Source organism: Triturus cristatus, chromosome 7 (genome assembly GCF_964204655.1).
Source record: "Triturus cristatus chromosome 7, aTriCri1.1, whole genome shotgun sequence".
Taxonomy (NCBI): domain Eukaryota; kingdom Metazoa; phylum Chordata; class Amphibia; order Caudata; family Salamandridae; genus Triturus; species Triturus cristatus.
In genome coordinates, this window is record NC_140590.1 from 826,060,365 (window position 1) to 826,078,791 (window position 18,427).

The 18,427-nt window shown below is 48.1% G+C and overlaps 1 protein-coding gene across 5 annotated transcripts in view; it reads left to right on the plus strand.

Annotated features, from left to right (window-relative positions):
* Nucleotides 1-18,427, plus strand: part of TBC1D9B (TBC1 domain family member 9B) — a 194,201-nt gene that overhangs the window by 140,180 nt on the left and 35,594 nt on the right. For 3 of the 5 annotated variants that reach the window (XM_085617747.1, XM_085617748.1, XM_085617751.1), the window contains 6 exons: nucleotides 1,205-1,303; nucleotides 2,875-2,943; nucleotides 4,628-4,871; nucleotides 6,274-6,339; nucleotides 6,632-6,703; nucleotides 15,174-15,224. In XM_085617747.1, the coding sequence (XP_085473873.1) occupies nucleotides 1,205-1,303; nucleotides 2,875-2,943; nucleotides 4,628-4,871; nucleotides 6,274-6,339; nucleotides 6,632-6,703; nucleotides 15,174-15,224 (601 nt within the window). The remainder of the gene's footprint in view (nucleotides 1-1,204; nucleotides 1,304-2,874; nucleotides 2,944-4,627; nucleotides 4,872-6,273; nucleotides 6,340-6,631; nucleotides 6,704-15,173; nucleotides 15,225-18,427) is intronic. The other 2 variants (XM_085617749.1, XM_085617750.1) reach the window with 1 other exon arrangement.

Here is an 18,427-nt window from a genome sequence, read left to right on the forward strand (position 1 = left end):
GATAGAAGTAGATGTTTTTCCATGCCTTAGTTTGTTGAAGGCTCATGAAGAGCACTGTGATATGTATTTACTTTTCTATATGTAAAGCGCGTCTGCTCCCTAGGAAGGTGGTGGTGTGCTGATATCTGTCGGAGTCTACAAGTTTGGTACTGGTAGAAAAAAGCAGTTCTACATCTGCCTTGTGCTGTTGGATTGTGTTATGTCAAGTATTTCTTTGTTGCTGTCTTGTAAAGCTGGTGTCTAGCTCCCTGGTAACGGGTGAGGGGGGGTTCTAGATTATTTTATAGGACAGTTACTGAGAATCTGGTAGAGCTACGAGGAGGGTGAAGGTTGTCTGCTTGTCCCTTCTCTGGTGTTTCAGTACTATTAAATCTTAAATTCTGTATGAGTGGCCTCATACTTTACAAAAGTGGTGGTGACTGGCTGGAACGCCACAGAACCACGTGTGTGGCCATTCATCGAATTTCTGGTGGATCGTTTGGGAATTTCAAAAGGACATCATTAATTGAGGGGGAAGGTGAAGGTTGTCTGCTTGTACTTTTCCTGGTATTCCAGTACTATTAAATCTTACTAAAACTACATATGAGTGGATTGATACTTTACAGATTGTCATTTCAACAGTATTCGCTTATACATGTATATATTTTATATATTTGTTTTAGTTTATATTTTCAGTTTTTTTGCATGCTCCATTAAGTGGTCTACAGTGCAGGTAGAGACAGCTGACCGAGAATTTACAACCAATGGTGTTTAAAAAGAGGTCAAACTCTGTGTACCACCTCACAAATTATGTGACCATATTGGCCTGACTATATATTGTAGTCATGGAAGCCAACTAAGCATGAATTGTTTAGAGTGGAATCATAAGGGTTTCATTACCTGTCTCGTGTTATCCTGCAGTGTTCGGCTGGGTTCATTGTGAATCCTGAAGAACAGAACCTTTTAACTCCAGAGCTTTGCAGAGGGTCTTGATTTGGATCCAAGTATTCGTACTCTAAAATTATATTTCATGGGTTACCTTTTGACCTTTCTCTTACACTTATCAGCAATGCTTCATATAGAAAGATGCTGTTTTATAGGTGTAGTGATGTTTGAAATGTCTCATGAAAGGCACTTTGGTGAAAATAACAACATTTATTTGGTCTTTGGGTGATTGTTTCTGTTATGATCATTTTGTGACCTGTTTCTTTGTTTCTGCTTCTAGAAGTTCAGCAGTTTGCGGGCTGATGACATGGAACAGATGCGTTTCAAACAGAGGCTGAAGGTCATCCAGTCTTTGGAGGACACCGCCAAGAGAAGTGTGGTATGAAGTTCCCATTTTCAAAGTCTTGAGTGCCGAAATGCACCTTAATCCTGGAGAGCAGACCATGAACATCTGAGCTGAAGGTGCTGATTAATCGGCTCTGGATGGGCTATATCAATTCTGACACATAAGCTGTTCTTTTCTGGATGGGTTAGCAGTGTTTTTCTTGCTTTAAGAAGGTAAGACCCATCTTGCATGGAGATCAAGGTTTAGAAGGGGAACATTTTATTTGGTGTATGGGTTGGAATGTTGGCCCTCTCCTGTATCATTAAGATTGGTGCTCTCAGTGGTTGGAAATATTGTTACTCCATTAGATATAGAATGTTTGTCCTCACTTGGAAGGGAACTCTTGTCCTCTCCAGAAAGAGAAATGTGTTTCCTCATTTGGACAGGGAAATGTAGGCTTCTGTTTGATGTTGATTAGTCCGCTCGAGGATGGTGATTTGTGGTGTTCATTTGACATTTGGATTTCTTTGCTCTCTGTGATGCAAAGGTTGTGAGTAACTTGTCACTTTAGACATTTACTTCTCGTGGTTTCCAATTGGGTGCTTCATTGAATGATGATTGGTCCTCTATGGGATGGAGAGGATTAGTCCTTTCTCGGATAATGACCCTCTCATGAGATGGAAAGCATTGTATTCTATCTTGGAAGGTGATATTTGACCCTTAGTTGAAAATATTATTTCTATCCCTAATGGTAAATATCTCTGGTATTTTGCATATCCATAATCCGCTCTTTCTGGGGTGTGGACGCAGAGATGAAGTTCCTCTCTTCAAAGGGATGTGATGTAATCTTGAAGAATTCATACAGCGTTGAAACGCATGGAGCCTGGTACCACAAGGGTGTTTTTAAAATTCCTTCCATTGTTAGTGAAGCAGTCTTTGGGTGGGTATACTTGTTAGTTTGAAGGGAATACAGTTGTGATTCTTCTAATAACTCCTCTCTTATTCCTCTTAATGCCCATCCATGTAGGCTCTTCTTTTGCTGTTACGTTCAGTACAAAAGAATGCATGTCTGACTCTGTATTTGAAAATTGTATTTTGATTGGCTTTGCACACTGGAGTGGATATTGTTTAGATCTATTTTCCTGTGTTGGTGGCAGTGTGGGATTTAACTGACAATTTAGAGAACCCCGAATGTGTTTTCTAAGAGCGTATTTTGAACTCTCGTTGAGGGTATTCTGGGAAGACTGTGCTGGATGGAGCCTCTACTAGAGAAACCATTAATCAGAAATCTTTAAGGCTGGGGCTCCTGTCTCAGCACAGTTGAGGTGAATGCAGCTTGACAACTGAAAGAGTAGAGCTGTACACTCTGGGGTTGGAAGCAGGTGGCAGGACCTGGGTGTGGTTTTTGAACCCAGTTTTGAAATTGATCATTTGTGACCACCAGCTGATCCTGTGACCCCCCCCTCAGTTACTCAGGTTTCCTCAGTGCAGGTTTGTTATTACTGTGGATCACACATTAACCCTCTGCAAGCAAGCATGTTCGCACCCTTCATATACAAGCACTTTCCCTTTAATGCACCCTGAATCACAATCCTGTTTCTCCCCCACCTCTCCCTTCTTTGAAGGTCCGGGCAGTAGCAACCGACTTGGGCTTCTCCGTGGAAGAGTTAGAAGAACTGTACATGGTTTTTAAGGTAAGCTGCGATCAAGCCCTAGAATTTCAGGTCTCCTTGCACCAAACATTATCTTCAGCCCTCAGTCACTTTCACCTCGCATTATCTCATTCTCTTGTAGTGTGCTAGCTACTTTAGCCACTGCCTGTGCTCATCACTGTCACCATTGTCGTCTATCTGCCTAGCTCTAACCAATAACTCCACATCCCAAGCATTCTATATCTATCCATGCCTATACTTGGACGTGCCCTCTCCTTTTTATGTCCAGTATGATCTGGGGCCACTGCCATTTTCATAATTTGTGCTGCCCAGCTCTTGCCTATTGTCATTAACTAAGACTGCACCCAGTACCACATGTCCAACTGTTGGTTCTCATTCTCTCTCTTCCCTCAAGTCTGCGTCGTCCTCTTTCCCTTACCAATGTAACCAGTCCATCTCTCCTTACACCCACTATTTTCTTTGTCATGCCCAACGTCAATACCCACTTGCCTGTTGCATTATACCAAGCCATGTACAACCCCCACACACTGTCACCAGTCCCTAACACTAGAATTGATGCAATTTAGCAATCCTCTGTGGCCCTATGCCGTGTTCTTTACTTGGAAAGTTGAGCAGGTGTGGTCTAGCGGTAAAATGCTGGATGTTAAAGCGGGAGCTCTGACTTCTGATGTTGATTTTCCAACATTTCAAAATCTCCGTGTCTTAGTATCCTTAGTTTTCTAAAATGATAATTGATGAAAATCTAACCACCACAATTAAGTGCTATTTTAAAATAGGATATGTACTTGCTCATCACTTTTGGTGAATTCTGGAAAGCAGGGCTGGTGGTTCCTTTGCATCTTGATGGGTTGTTTTTACAGCGCTAAAAATTGCAAGCAAAGTTTGCTCAAAATTGTACCTTTAAACGCGGGCCTAATTGTGCCCAAGGAGGAGTCTACACCTCCAACAAATGTCAATCCAAAGCCTAGTTGAAACAAGCTTACTAGGGTAATGCATAATTTCATTTTTGAAAATGTATATTTCACAAAACGCACAACTCCACGAAGGGCATTGTATCAGAGTTTTAAAACGCATCCTGTAGATTTTTCTTTTTTTAATACAGTATAATGGGATATTCCTGGAAACATACATACAGAACTGTGTTAGTGTGGAGACATCCCCTTTGGGTTTCTATATCTTGCTAAGTCTATGGAACCAGAATGCATGAGTCATTAGATCGTAAATCACTCTTGACATTACCAAATGCCTCCCATATTGCAGACTATCTCTGGAGAGATGAGGCTTTTCTAAATAAGATAAGCATCCCTGTTGAGGCTTGTAAGACCTCCAAGAAATGTACCTCTGTCGCTGCTGCTTATGCAGGATCTCATCTGTATTTGATGGGCGTTTGTACTTTTGCAGGACATCATCTATGCTTACAATACAGTACCCTTTTTAACAGTCTTTGACAAATGCTGACAATTCACAAATCGGAAATACAGAAAAGCATTTAGTATATTCATCATGCATAGTTTAGAATGTGTGCCTTAATGCAGTTGTCATGCTGTAAACAGCAATACGTGCGGAATAGTGAGCAAAGGGGATGGTGAGGTAGCTGGGAGTTAATGTTTGGTAGAAGTAAAGAAGTACCATACTGGTACAGCTGTGTGTCAGTGTCTGCTGTTTCGGCGAACAAAAAATATCCCCTTTGTTTTCCTTGTTGTAGGCACAGCACCTTATGAACTGTTACTGGGGAGGTAATGGAACGGCAGCAGGCGTTCGGCATGACCCAAGCCTTCCCTACCTGGAGCAGTACCGCATTGACCTGGAACAGTTCCGAGAGCTGCTGGGACATCTCACCCCCTGGTCATGCGGCCAGCACACCTCCATTCTGGCAGGGCGCATCTTTCGCCTACTGGACCAGAACAAGGACTTGCTCATCAATTTCAAGGAATTTGTGACCGGGCTAGGTAGGTGGGGCGTAGGCTGGAGTACTCCTTCTGAATGGTCTGGGTCTTAGTCGTATATTTTGCCTGCTTGTGTGGCTGTGCGTTTGCTACTCCTTTGGTAGGCTGATATGAGTCCAATGTGTCCAGTAAGAATACAGTGTAAATGTCCCCTACTATCTAGTTTTGCAGTTGGAGTGCTGGAGTGGGATGTGTGCAGAATAGGTCCGAGACCCTCACACTGTGTGTCCTGTAACCAAACAGTTTACATTTCCTTCTTTTGAACACTGTGTTTGTATATGGGCTCTGCAGTAAGCCACAGAGCTTACTCCTATATGATGTACCTTTACATATATTCTTCAGTACAGGACCTTTGATTTATTCACTTGATTGAATTTCCTGCCTTCAAGTAAATGTATTGTTGAAAAATACAGACCAAGGGCCTGGACATTATAGCTGTTGTATGACGAAAACACAAGTATATGAACCTTCCTGAAATGGGACGAAATATTCCACAGGGTTGTCTGTTTTTCACTCCAGGTCCAAGGCATGGGAATGGCCGGCAGTCCTGCACAAGGAATCCCATTTCCTGCTTGAATGATTTCCAAGTTGTTAATCAGTCTAAACATCCATTCCCAGTCAAGGACACTTGAGTGTGACGTAGTTGACATCACATTTGTTTAAGTGAAAAATACAGATAGTGTACATTAAAGTCTTAAAGCGTGTAATGTAGTCACCATTTCCTCTGCCTTCTGGTAGTCAGCAATGTGAACAGTAATGGAATTGTAAGTTATGGTCCCTGTGAAGATACAGCATTAGACTGCCATCTAAGGCCGAAGTGTTTTGAGACTGCATCCTTCAATACATTAATTAAAAACCATGTTTTCTGATAAACTGAAAACATTAAGTTATATCTAATTCATTATAGAGTTCTTCAGAAATGTAATGGTAATAGGCTCCACGTTTTGTAGAGAGCTCTATAACCCCAAGAAGGTCTCTTTGCACCACAGAAGGCGTAGTCTGTTTGTGCATGCAAGAATGTACGGTTTGAAAAGCGAAATCTTTAAAACCGCAGGGATTAAAGTCCATTTATTCCTGAATTCTGCACTAATGGAGAGATGAATCGGATAGAACATTTAGTAATCAAAATTACATGTCAACGGAGTGTTTGGAAGAGTGCATGGCATAGGCATTTACCATTTGCTAGGAGACCTTTGATTCATAAGATAAAACTAAAAAGAATTATTGCTTCCTCATTAATTTGATGGGTATGCGAGTTCAGTGGTTTGTAACTCAAGTATGATTAGTAATTGGGGACCCCTTTCTAGGAAAGGGTACCATAGATCACTGCAACAACGACATATTCTGTTTAGAAGGATTGCATTTAACATGGAGCATCTGGTCCTTTGTCCTCTCTCCTCTGCAGGTGGAATGTACCACGGGGATCTCACAGAGAAGCTCAAGTTCCTGTACAAGCTGCACCTGCCGCCTGGTGAGTAGTACACTACATACTAATGCTTTTGTTGCACACTTGCACATGCATGACTGTGGAAAGCACGGTCCTATCCACCTTTACTTCTCGGCTTTTCTGCTGGTGCAAGAGTTAGGTTTTCCTTTTCTTCATCTGTTGTATTTATCGCCAATCGTGTTCTGCGCTGTCATCTTCCCAGTGCTTTTTTTTTTCTACACTGCCTTTCGTCTTACTGCTTTCACCTATGCTCCCTGGTGCTGGGCCTCCATGTGCATTGTCCCTTACCCTCTCCCACCTCAATTTTTCATTGCAGCTCTCAACCCCGAGGAAGCAGAGTCTGCCCTGGAAGCTGCCAGCTTTTTCACTGAGGACGTCAGCATTACAGGTAATCTTGTCTGCTGTGGCTAGCGAGGGAGGACACGGTCACTATCAATCCTTCAAGGAGCAGGTGCAATGCTGCACCTCTTCACACTGCAATGTGCACCTGCCTAGACCTTGTGTACTAGAGAGGTGGTGTGTATCAGCCCCTGTGAAAAGGCAATGTCTGTACATGCAAGAAGCTACACCAAGCCAGCTTGCTCTTTGCTTTAAAAGGATCAAGTGCTTCAGCTTTTTCCTGGTAAACAAATATCCCACCTACTTCCCCCCCCCACCCACACACAGTCGAAGAGCACCCTTTTCTGAGGAGGCAAACCTTCATCCCATTCTCTCAGGAGGACACCACACAACCCGCAGAAGACAACAGCACAGCATTCCCCTGCAGGACAGCAACACATAGGTGGCAGAGTACAATAACCTAATGTCTTGCTTTTAGAATGATGTACATTTATATACTAATGGTGTTTTATACTATCTGAAAGAAACACGTTAGTTAGATTCCTCACCTTAGAATATCCCCAGGCGTCAGACTAGATCCGGAAGATTTTTCGTCAGCAATACCCCTTGCGCGTCGCTAGACGTCGTCTGCGGCTCCGTGTCCGTCGTTGACGTCGTGCGCCGGAATGACGTCGTCGGAGTACTTAGACGCCGCCCTCGCGCGCTGACGTCAGTTCTTCTTTTTTTTTTACGCGCCAGTAAGCGCAGATCCGGGAGAGCTACCCCTTTAGTCACTTTTTGACTAACTTTTTCAATCCTTTTTGATCTTGTCTCGACTCTGGTGCCGGTAGGATGCCTGGTTTTAAAGCCTGTGCTGACTGTAGCCGCTTGATGTTGGTTATGGACCATCACCGCCGGTGCCTTTCCTGCTTGGGCCTCGACCACGACCGGGCGTCGTGTTCGGACTGCAAGGCCTTGACCTCGAAGGCTAGACAGGAGCGGTCCCGTAAGCTTCTCGAGATTCGCCACTCGGCTCCGCGCCCCTCTCGATCCCAGTCCAGGAGGAGGTCCAAGGATCGGTCGCGGAGCCGCAGCCGACGTCCTCATCGGTCGTCGGGATCCAAGTCTTCGGGTAAGTTGAAGCACTCCAAGAAGTCCAAGAGGCGACACCGCTCTTCGGACTCCCCTCGCCGGTCGCGCGACTCGGCCGAGGGTCAGGGTGGTTCCACCCCCGCGGCTCCGGCGGAGCCGCAGGCGCCGCGCACATCCCCATACCCACCGGTCCCTGGGACTGACGCGACGCCGGCGGAAGTCAGTGCCTTCCTCGCGGCCATGAGGAACCTGGCTCCGCCGTCGACGCCCGCTGGCGCGCCTTCGGGCCCCGCGGACCCGACTGGGCAACCTTGCCTGCCGGCGGCCCCGGCGACGGCTCCGGCCTCGACGCCGCAAGCGCCCGAGGGACCCGTTCCCGAGTCCCCGCCGACGCCGGTCGACCTCGTCACGCCTCCTCCGCCGGCGTCGACACCGGTACCACCTCAGACGCCGACTCCGCTCGGCGTCGAGCCCCAGTTCAGCCCCACTCCGGGCCCGGCGCCGATCCGGCATCGATGGACGCCGCGTTCGGCGCCGCTGGAGACACATTTTGTCTATCGCCCGGCTCCGATCCTTCCTCCTGCATACCAGGAATCGGATGATGGGGGCGAATGGGATGGATCCGAGGATCCTATGGCCGCTCAGGCTCAACTGTCACAGGACTGGGCAGATGAACTGGGGGAGGCCAGTGGTCTGGATACCTCTCCGGACACTGGATTCATCTCTCCTCCGACTGTGGCTTCGGAGGAGGGTGCTGCTTTCTCTGTGGTGCTGCGCAAGGCGGCCGCAGCCCTGGGGCTCAAGCTACCTGCCGTGGCTGTGAGGACTAACGTCCTCACTGAGGTGCTTCAGTCTGCAGCAAGCTCCACTGAGCCTCTGCTGCCATTCAATGAGGCCCTCACTGACGTTCTGCAGGGCACCTGGTCCAAGCCCTCCACAGTTCCTCCTGTGGACAGGACCGTCGCCAGGCGCCACCGCCCTGCTCCGGGCGACCCCAGTTTTCTGTCCCAACACCCTACCCCCGAGAGCCTGGTTATCCAGGCCTCTACCTCCCAATCCTCCTCCTTCCCGACCGCTCCGCCGGACCGGGATTCCAAGAGGCTGGAACAGTTCGGCAAAAAGCTGTTCTCCTCCCTTAGTTTGGGTCTGCGGTCTTTGAACACCGCCTGCCTCTTGGACCGTTATTCCCACTCTCTGTGGGATACGGTGGAGGACGTGCTGCCCCTGTGTCCGGAAGAGGTCCAGACACGACTTACCCAGGCTCTGGCCGATGGGAGGGATGCAGCGCGACATGCTATCCGATGTGGGCTTGACACTACGGACTCGCTGGGTAGGGCGATTTCTACCTCAGTGGCGCTTAGACGTCACGCCTGGCTGCGGTCCACGTCCTTTTCGGGCGATGTCCAGAGCACCCTCATGGACATGCCCTTTGATGGCACTCGCCTTTTCGGCGAGAAAGCGGACAGTGCGCTGAATCGCTTTAAGGACTCCCGGGCTACGGCCAAGTCTTTGGGCCTCTCGGCCCCGCGGTCGCAAACTTCCGCTTTTTGCCCCTTTCGTGGCCAAGGAAGGGGTGCCTCCTCACGTACGCCTAGCTACCAGCCGCAGACCCAACCTGCGCGCGGTTGCGGTTTCCGCCGAGGCGGTTCTGGAGGACGACGAGGTCAGCCCGCATCCACCCCGGCAGCATCCGCCTCAAAGCCTTCCTAGTCCGAGCTTTCAGGCCCATTCCACGCCAGTGGGCGGCAGAGTTCGCCATCACCTGCTCCACTGGCGGTCCATCACATCGGACAGGTGGGTGCTGCAAATCATCCGAAGGGGCTACTCCCTCCCCTTCGAGAAGACCCCTCCAGCCATGCCACCGCAGCACCACCGTATCTCGGGGATCATTTGAATCTTCTCCACGAGGAAGTTTCGGCCCTCTTGGCCAAGGGGGCTGTCGAGCGCGTTCCGAGCCCAGAAGTAGGTCGTGGTTGTTATTCCCACTACTTTCTGGTTCCCAAGAAGGGCAAAGGGGGCCTACGCCCTATCTTGGACCTCCGGAACGTCAATGCTTTCCTCCGGAAGGAGAAGTTCAAGATGTTAACTCTGGCTCAGGTTCTAGCTGCCCTAGACCCCGGAGACTGGATGGTAGCGTTGGACTTGCAGGACGCATATTTACACATCCCCGTCCTGCCGGCCCACCGGCGTTACCTGCGGTTCACGGTGGGCCAAGAGCACTTTCAGTTTACCGTGCTCCCCTTCGGCCTCACCAGTGCCCCTCGGGTGTTCACGAAAGTGATGGCGGTGATCGCAGCTCATCTGCGCAGATCAGGGGTTCCAGTCTTCCCCTATCTCGACGACTGGTTGTTGAAGGCGGGCTCGCCCCAGACAGTTGTCTCCCACCTCCAGACTACGGCGGATCTCCTGCATTTGCTGGGATTTTCCATCAACGTGCCGAAGTCACACTTGAGTCCCTCTCAGAAGCTCCTCTTCATCGGAGCGGTTCTCGATTCGGCGCAGTTCCGGGTCTATCCACCGGAACAGCGGGTCCGGGATATTCAGGCCTTGATTCCCATCTTTCGGCCTCTATCCTGGGTTTCGGTCAGGCTAGTGTTGCGGCTTCTGGGGCTGATGGCCTCCTGCATCCTACTAGTGCATCACGCCAGGCGGCGCATGCGGGCTCTGCAGTGGGACCTGAAGTTTCAGTGGGCCCAGCATCACGGCAACCTGTCCGACCATGTCTTGATCTCGGAGGGCACTGCACGGCAGTTGCAGTGGTGGCTCACGGACCGCGATTGGGTCAAGGGCAAGAGCCTCTCCCTTCCCCAACCGGAGCATGTCGTAGTGACGGATGCGTCCCTCCTGGGATGGGGTGGCCATATGGGAGAGGCGGAGATCAGAGGCCTCTGGTCTCCGGCGGAGTCTCGTCTCCACATCAACCTGTTGGAGTTGAGAGCGATCCGACTTGCACTGAAAGCCTTCCTTCCCTCTGTCAGGGGAAGTGTTGTGCAGGTGTTCACAGACAACACCACCGCCATGTGGTATTGCAACAAACAGGGCGGGGTGGGGTCGTGGACCCTTTGTCAGGAGGCTCTGCGCCTCTGGACGTGGCTGGAACACCAGGGCGTCACCCTAGTGGTTCAACATCTGGCGGGCTCTCTGAACGCCAGAGCAGACGAACTCAGCCGCCGGTGCATGATGGATCACGAATGGCATCTGAACTCCGAAGTGGCGCAAGGTCTCTTTCAGCAGTGGGGAGAGCCTTGGTTAGATCTATTCGCCACCGAAGAGAACGCGCAATGTCAGCAGTTCTGCGCGTTGGAATTTCCAAGGCGGCACTCGCTCGGCGACGCTTTTCGTCACGAGTGGAGTTGCGGTCTGTTGTACGCCTTTCCGCCTATACCACTTCTGCCCAGAGTGCTGAAGAAGATCAGGCACGACCGGGCACGAGTCATCTTGGTGGCTCCGGATTGGGCACGAAGGTACTGGTATCCCGAGCTACTCAGTATGTTGACCGATCCTCCGATACGTCTGCCCCTTCGGGAGGATCTTCTGTCGCAGCAGCAGGGGACGGTCCTCCACCCGAACCTGTCCAGCCTCCACCTCCATGCGTGGAGATTGAGCGGCGGCAGTTGATGCCATTTGACTTGCCTCCTGAAGTCTGTGATATCATTCTGGCAGCCAGGCGTCCCTCCACAAAGACGGTATACGCCTGCCGGTGGAACAAATTTGTGGCATGGTGCACAGCAAAGGCTGTGGATCCTCTTTCCGCCCCTCTTTCTGAGGTTCTACTGTTTCTTCTTTCTTTGGCCCGGCAGGGCTCTGCCCTGGGCACCCTGAAAGGTTATCTTGCTGCCATCTCTGCTTTCTTAAGGCTTCCTGATCAGCCTTCTCTTTTCAAGTCCCCTGTAGTTACACGCTTTCTAAAAGGCATTACTCACACGTTCCCTCCTGTCCCTTTTGTAATGCCTCAGTGGGACTTGAATCTTGTTCTCACATTTCTGATGTGTGCTCCCTTTGAGCCTCTTCATAATTGTCCTCTTCGTCTGCTGACGCTTAAGACTGCTTTTCTGGTAGCCATCACCTCGGCTAGACGGGTGAGTGAGCTCCAGGCTTTATCTTCAAAGCCTCCTTTTCTCTCTGTTCATCCGGACAAGGTTGTCCTTCGGCCTCGTCCCTCCTTTCTTCCGAAGGTGGTGACTCCATTTCATCTTGGGCAGTCTGTCACCTTGCCCATCTTCTTTCCGCCTCTGCATCCTTCCAAAGAGGAAGAGAGGCTCCACCGTCTGGACCCAAAACGTGCGCTCTCCTTTTATCTGGACCGCACAAAGCAGTTCCGGGTGGACGACCAACTTTTCGTTGGATACGTGGGTGCTAAGAAGGGGAAAGCTGTGCACAAACGGACCATCTCTCGGTGGGTCGTTTTGTGCATCAAAATTTGTTATTCCTTGGCGAAATAGGACCCTCCTGTTGGGCTGCGCGCCCTTTCTACTCTGGCCACAGCGGCTACTACTGCTTTGGGACGGGGTGTCCCTTTGCAGGACATCTGTCAGGCGGTGACGTGGGCTTCGCTACACACGTTTGCCAGGCATTATTGCCTTGACAGCCAAGTCCGGAGGGATGGCTTCTTTGGCCGTTCTGTCCTCCAGGACTTTCTGGTGTGATCTTGGTTCGCAGACCCACCACCGGGGATGGTATTGCTTGGGTATCTATTCTAAGGTGAGGAATCTAACTAACGTGTTTCTTTCAGATGAACAAGTTACTTACCTTCGGTAACGATGTATCTGTAAGAAACATTAGTTAGTTAGATTCCTCACCGACCCACCCATCCTCCCCGTTCTGCGAACTGACATCTAGGGTTAAGGTTATCCTTTTCAGGCCCCTAGATTTTATTTTTGGCACCAGTGTCGGTCTTTGCATGGCTCTGCGTTCCTGGCGTGGAAAGCTATGTACAAGAACTGACGTCAGCGCGCGAGGGCGGCGTCTAAGTACTCCGACGTCATTCCGGCGCACGACGCCGATGACTGACGCGGAGCCGCAGACTACGCCTAGCGACGCGCAAGGGGTATTGCTGACGAAAAATCTTCTGGATCCAGTCTGACGCCTGGGGATATTCTAAGGTGAGGAATCTAACTAACTAATGTTTCTTACAGATACATCGTTACCGAAGGTAAGTAACTTGTTCGTATAGTCGCCTTACGGCCATTTCAGAGCACTTGTTCGGTGCACACCGTTAATGAACTAGGTAGGGATATGACAACTTGTTGGGTATTCATGTGAATTCATAGCTGCAGACATTTTCACTATGCCCCCGGTAGACGGTGAAATATGACCATTCGCTTTTCATGGACTGCAGTTCCAGTTTAGCCAATTAGGCTTTAGTAACGCTGCACATCATGCACAGTTTGGAATGGTATTTTTTAGCTGCTTCATGCCGCTATGAGAGTTTGGCAGTGCTATCAGGAAGAGGCCAGAGGCTCTGCTGAGGGATCAGCCCCTTTATTTGTTGCGATTATAAGTGTTCGAAAATGACCAGTGAATTGCCAGAGAGCAGTCTTTTGGTTGTTCGGTACTGAGTGGTTGTTTCTACAACACTCTGTGCCTGGAATGCTGTATTCCATTTGTAGGCATTGCAGTGCGTTTAACATGGCACGGTTTGGCTGTGTGTGTGTGGTTTTTTTTTTTTTTTTTTTTTTTTTTTAATTTTTAATTTTTTTTTTTCCCTTCCCAACCAAATTCCAGGCAAGCTTTGCTATGGCATCCTGCCCTGTTGCAGTAGCAGCTTGTTTCAAATGCTAGTGCAAATGAAGTTGCAATAATCAATACATGCCGGGTACAGCACTATTGTCCGCTTCTTCAGGGAATTTGTTAGAGGAGTGACAATCTTATTGATTTTGGGAAGAGGAAAGTTGACTTTTCTAACCTCTGCATGCTTTGAGAGGAGGAGATCTGGGCAATATTGATTTTATTAAGACATACAAAGCTCTCCTGCATTTAGTGGTAAGCGGAGAAAAACTATTATCTTTGCGTGGTTTACATTCCTTTTTTTTGCCCCAGACCACTTTAGTCTAGGTTGAATTGGTCTAGAGATACGTTATTCTCTACAACTCATGTCAATCTAGGGATGCCACATGGCCAGTATTTTAACGAAATAGTATTATGTCAAGGCCTAATAAAAAATAACTGGTGAAAAATCGGCAACATGTGGTTTTTTCCCTTTCAACAAGACCAAAAGACACACAATTGATGGACGGAATGCTGAACAAATCAAAACATTCACCCCCAGTCAAGAGATCTGGGTTAAATCCATCATTTTTTTGCTCACCATGCCACCCCAGTTTAGACCTGGCCATATGCAAATCAGTCTAGACCCTGTGCCTCATGGGAACAGTCCAGCCAGAATTGCCAAGCCAGGTCCTCCCTGGACCGGAAACAAGCATCCTATGACCGGTTTCGGGATTTCACCCCTCTTCAGCCAGGATAGCTTGATTCCAGTGGCACAGTGAGCCCAAGACCCACGTCTGGGCATAGCTTGCCAGGGAAGACATGGCTTGGCAGTTCGGGCTGGGCTGTTCCCATGAGGCACAGGGCCAGACTGATTTGCATATGGCCATGTCTGAACTGGGGTGGCGGAGTGAGCTAAAGAATGATGATGGATTAAACCCAGATCAGTTGACTGGGGGGGAGTGCTTGCAATGTTCAACACTCCGTCCATTGTCACCTTTGGTTTTGCTTTCAACAAGACCAGCACAGACTTTCATCCTTATCTGGTTTTGTAATGAAAGCTATGTCCATTGGTTAATCGTAATATTATGAGACCTGTTGGTGCTTGGATACTCTTCGGGGTATACAGATCACTGATAAGTGCTACGATAATGTTATTAGTGTCATTACCCATCCCGTCATTTCCCACCTCGCAGCCACGCCTTCCATAATGGTCCCACATTTCCTTGTTCTGAGTGAAGTAGTTGCTCCGTGAGTGGAAAGGCCTGCAGTGTGCATCAGCTGTCACTCATCCTGTCTGCCCTATTTGCACTTCATTGGTCTATTTTCGCTGTCACCCTGCTGGAATGCCTAATGCTTTCACTCACTTTCCTTGTACTGCAGTCACTCTGTATACACTTATCCTGTTTGTTTTACTTGCAGTCACACCATCTGACCTGCTTACTCTCATCTTACCTGTCCTGCTGGTATTCACACAGTCTGCATTCCCTATTACTTTTTGCATTGCCTCCAGTCGCTCTGCTTGAAATCACTTTGCCTTTAGTTACGATGCCTGTACTTCCTACATCCACCATGGCTCTCCTGGTTATTCTCTCCATGTCTGCCGTAACTTTTTAAGTGTTCCTATTTTCTTCTTTTTCTGACTGTTTTCTTGTGTTTTTGCTTCCTCGTCCCTCTTTCCCTCTCCCTTCTCTGCTTCTCTCTATATTTGTTTACTCGGATTACCCTCTTGCCGGCTGCAGCATCTCCTTTTGACTCCGAGCTGGAGCTGTTCCTGAACTGTGAGTCCCAAGGTTAGTGTCTTGAATTCTCACCTGCTCCATAGTGAACCCTCTTTTTTTTCTTTTCTTTTTTTGGATTAATCACCACCTTCCGCTATCGACAACTACTGCCATGTATTATACTCCATTCCCCACAGTAAGGCTTAAACTGCAGGCTATTAGGGACACATGAGAAAATGCAGTTCCCTTGATTAGGGTAGCAAGAATTAGATACATTCAAGCACCATCTAGCCACTCAGTGTCTAATCGCTGCAGGTATACATGCTGTGGCTTAAGCCCTTGATAACTTGTCCCTTTTACTCGGTGCTTAATTTGCGTCTGTGGTTTTCGGTACGGTGCTCTGTATCAGCACTTAATTGTCAACACCGGCACTTATGATTGTCTGCCACAGTTCGGACTACTCCCAACCCTCAAAGCTATAAGAATGACTTGAGTGGCACGTATAAGTCACTTTTAATGTATGTTGAATTAATAAACAGCTGTTCTGTGTATCTCTAAATCAGACAAACAGCGCAACCATTTCTACAGGATGGAATGGTGGCATACAACTAGCTTTTTTACAAAGAGCCACAGGTATGTATGTTATAGTGACCTCCCCACAAAAGCTTTCCATTTCAGATGCTAAAGCCACAACATATTACATCATCATCACCACTTTTACCCACATTGTACTACTTCACAGAGCCCTTCAACACTCCCCGTGACTGATAAAACCAAATCAGTAACTTCAAGGCCTGAAGCAATTTACAAATTTGTGGCTTACAAATTGTAGTATGGCAAACGATTCAGTGATAAGGATGATGGCCACAGGAGGTTTGCAGACATCCACTGTGCTCTAGAAATAACACAAAAGAAAAAGTAATAGAGTAGAAATGTTGGTGGAGAAAAATCTATGATAGGGCTTCCCTTTCCTTGTAAGTGGCTATTTCTGGCATTATTATGGTCTAACAGTTGCAACTGGTACAAAATGTGTGCAAGCATCCAGCATTTCTGAGGACAAACGGCAGACTTGGGCTAGTGTAGGGTAACTCCTTAAGAGCACACCAACACAGCATGGAATGTGTGGGTTGCTTTCATGAGTGATATTGGGCATCACACCAGGCATAATACAAACTGAGATGATTATCCAGTGGTGAGATGTAGTAGTTTCAATTAGTGCAACATTTGATTGCATCAGATTTTCTGTCACAGGACCAGCCTTGCAATCATTTAAGGCTTATGAAGCCCCCACTGGCTGGCAGTATCAAACACAGTACTTTTAAACTGGTTTGTTTGGTGTTCAGATGCCTTAACTGAAGGGTCCCCTTATATTTCCAGGAAAAAATATCACCTTCCAGCACGCCTAAATGTCTAGTTTTCAAATGCTCTTTAATACCCTTTAAACTAAGCTTCACTGGAAGGGATATTCCAGATTTCCTGTGTGGATCTTCGTCACTAAATCCCAGTACTTCATTTTTGACACTACCCTCTCCCTTATCCCAAACGTCAACAAGGTTGCTAAATCCAGTAATTTCCACCTTGATCCTATAAAGAAAAGAAAATCTGTTCACCTCAGCCCAGCTGAAGTCAGCAGCCCATGCTTTAAATATCTCAGAAAATCAAATCAACCAAAGCAAGTGCCAGTACTGATCTAATTTTCAAAAACTATTTAGTGTGGACTACACGACAATCACTGTAGTCTCAGAGAAATGAATTAAATCCTTATTTAATAGATTTATATTCTTTTTAGATCATTCTCTTTTGGAAAAATATTTTACAAACATTTTAGAAGGAAAAAGACGCAATTACAATAAATCTACAAATAAATATTCACAATATTTACAATGCTCTTCATACCCAGACCACAAAAAACATAGAAACACAGGCGGCTGACCCTGTGGCAGGGGGTCCGCGCCTGTAGCTAAAGGAAGCTGCACTACCTGACTTGTTTCCCAGGAAGAGACGCTGTTTTAACTAGCGCTCCTGCATAAAGCGCAGAGGCGCGCTTTTAATCTTCTCTGCTCATCTCTTCCTCCACGGAAATCCTGACGCTCACCTTCCACTCCTTCTGAGTGCACCGGCACGGCACAGCGCTGAACACAGCGGCGGCTCGCAGCAGCTGGGGCCGACATCTTGGATTGGGCTGCTCGGGTGAGGCGAGGCCACGGTCATCTTGGCCACACCCCCACGAGTACCGCCCCTACTTAAACGGGCCATCATGTGTCAGCGCAGCGGACGAGCGCAGCGGGCGCGACGGAGGCGCGCCGGAGTTGCGCCTGAGTTAAGCCCGTCTGCGCCCGTCCGCGGCCGACCGGGACCCGAGCCCACTCCTCCTGGCCATTTTTATAAATACTCATCTCAGGAACTCCTGCTTTTACGCCCTCACAATCCTGATGGTCCCTGTAAGCACTCCCTAGCCCCACGCACATTGACTTGCATTCAAAGCCTAGGGCTTTCCTCTTCCATCAATGCTGTGCCTCATGCTCAGCCTTTAAAACAACCTTTTCCTGAGCCTCAAACTGCACCCTCTGTAAAACACAGCTTGCGCTGCTACTACCTCAATACTCGGTCCCTGGTCAAAAACCAGATAGACATTTTTCTTTTCCTGAAGGAGGTAAAACCTGACATCTTCTTATTAGCTGAAACTTGGCTAACCCCTCACTCCCTCCCCGACGTACTCGTGGCTCTTCCTGCAGAATACTATATTCTGACGGCCAACCGTACACCTGGGAAGGCCGGAGGTGGAGTAGCAGCTATAATCTTGAAATCCCTTCAGGTCAGGCAACTGCCTTCTTTGATCCTTCCGGACACTGAGAACTTGGTGATTAATCTCGACACTGAAAGTGGGTCCCTCATTCTGGTCCTGATTTACCGACCCCCCCAATACATGGCCAAATATCCATCCATTCTGGCAGAGCAGCTGGCTTCATATGTAGTCAGCTACTCTAAAATCATCCTTATTGGGGACCTAAATTACTGGCTTGATAGCATAGGCACAGATACTCAAGCTGCTGAATTGATAGATTTGCTAACAGACCTGAATCTAAATCAGCACATCCATGTACCCACTCACCAGAAAGGTCATAGCTTGGACCAGATATGGACGCATAATCTATCTTTATCCAATCCAGTCATCAGCTCATGTATCTGGTCGGATCATTTCATCATCTATTTCACACTAGAAGTAGGCGGAAATGTCAAACCCAAGCCATGCAAGAGCAAAGAATTCCGCAAAT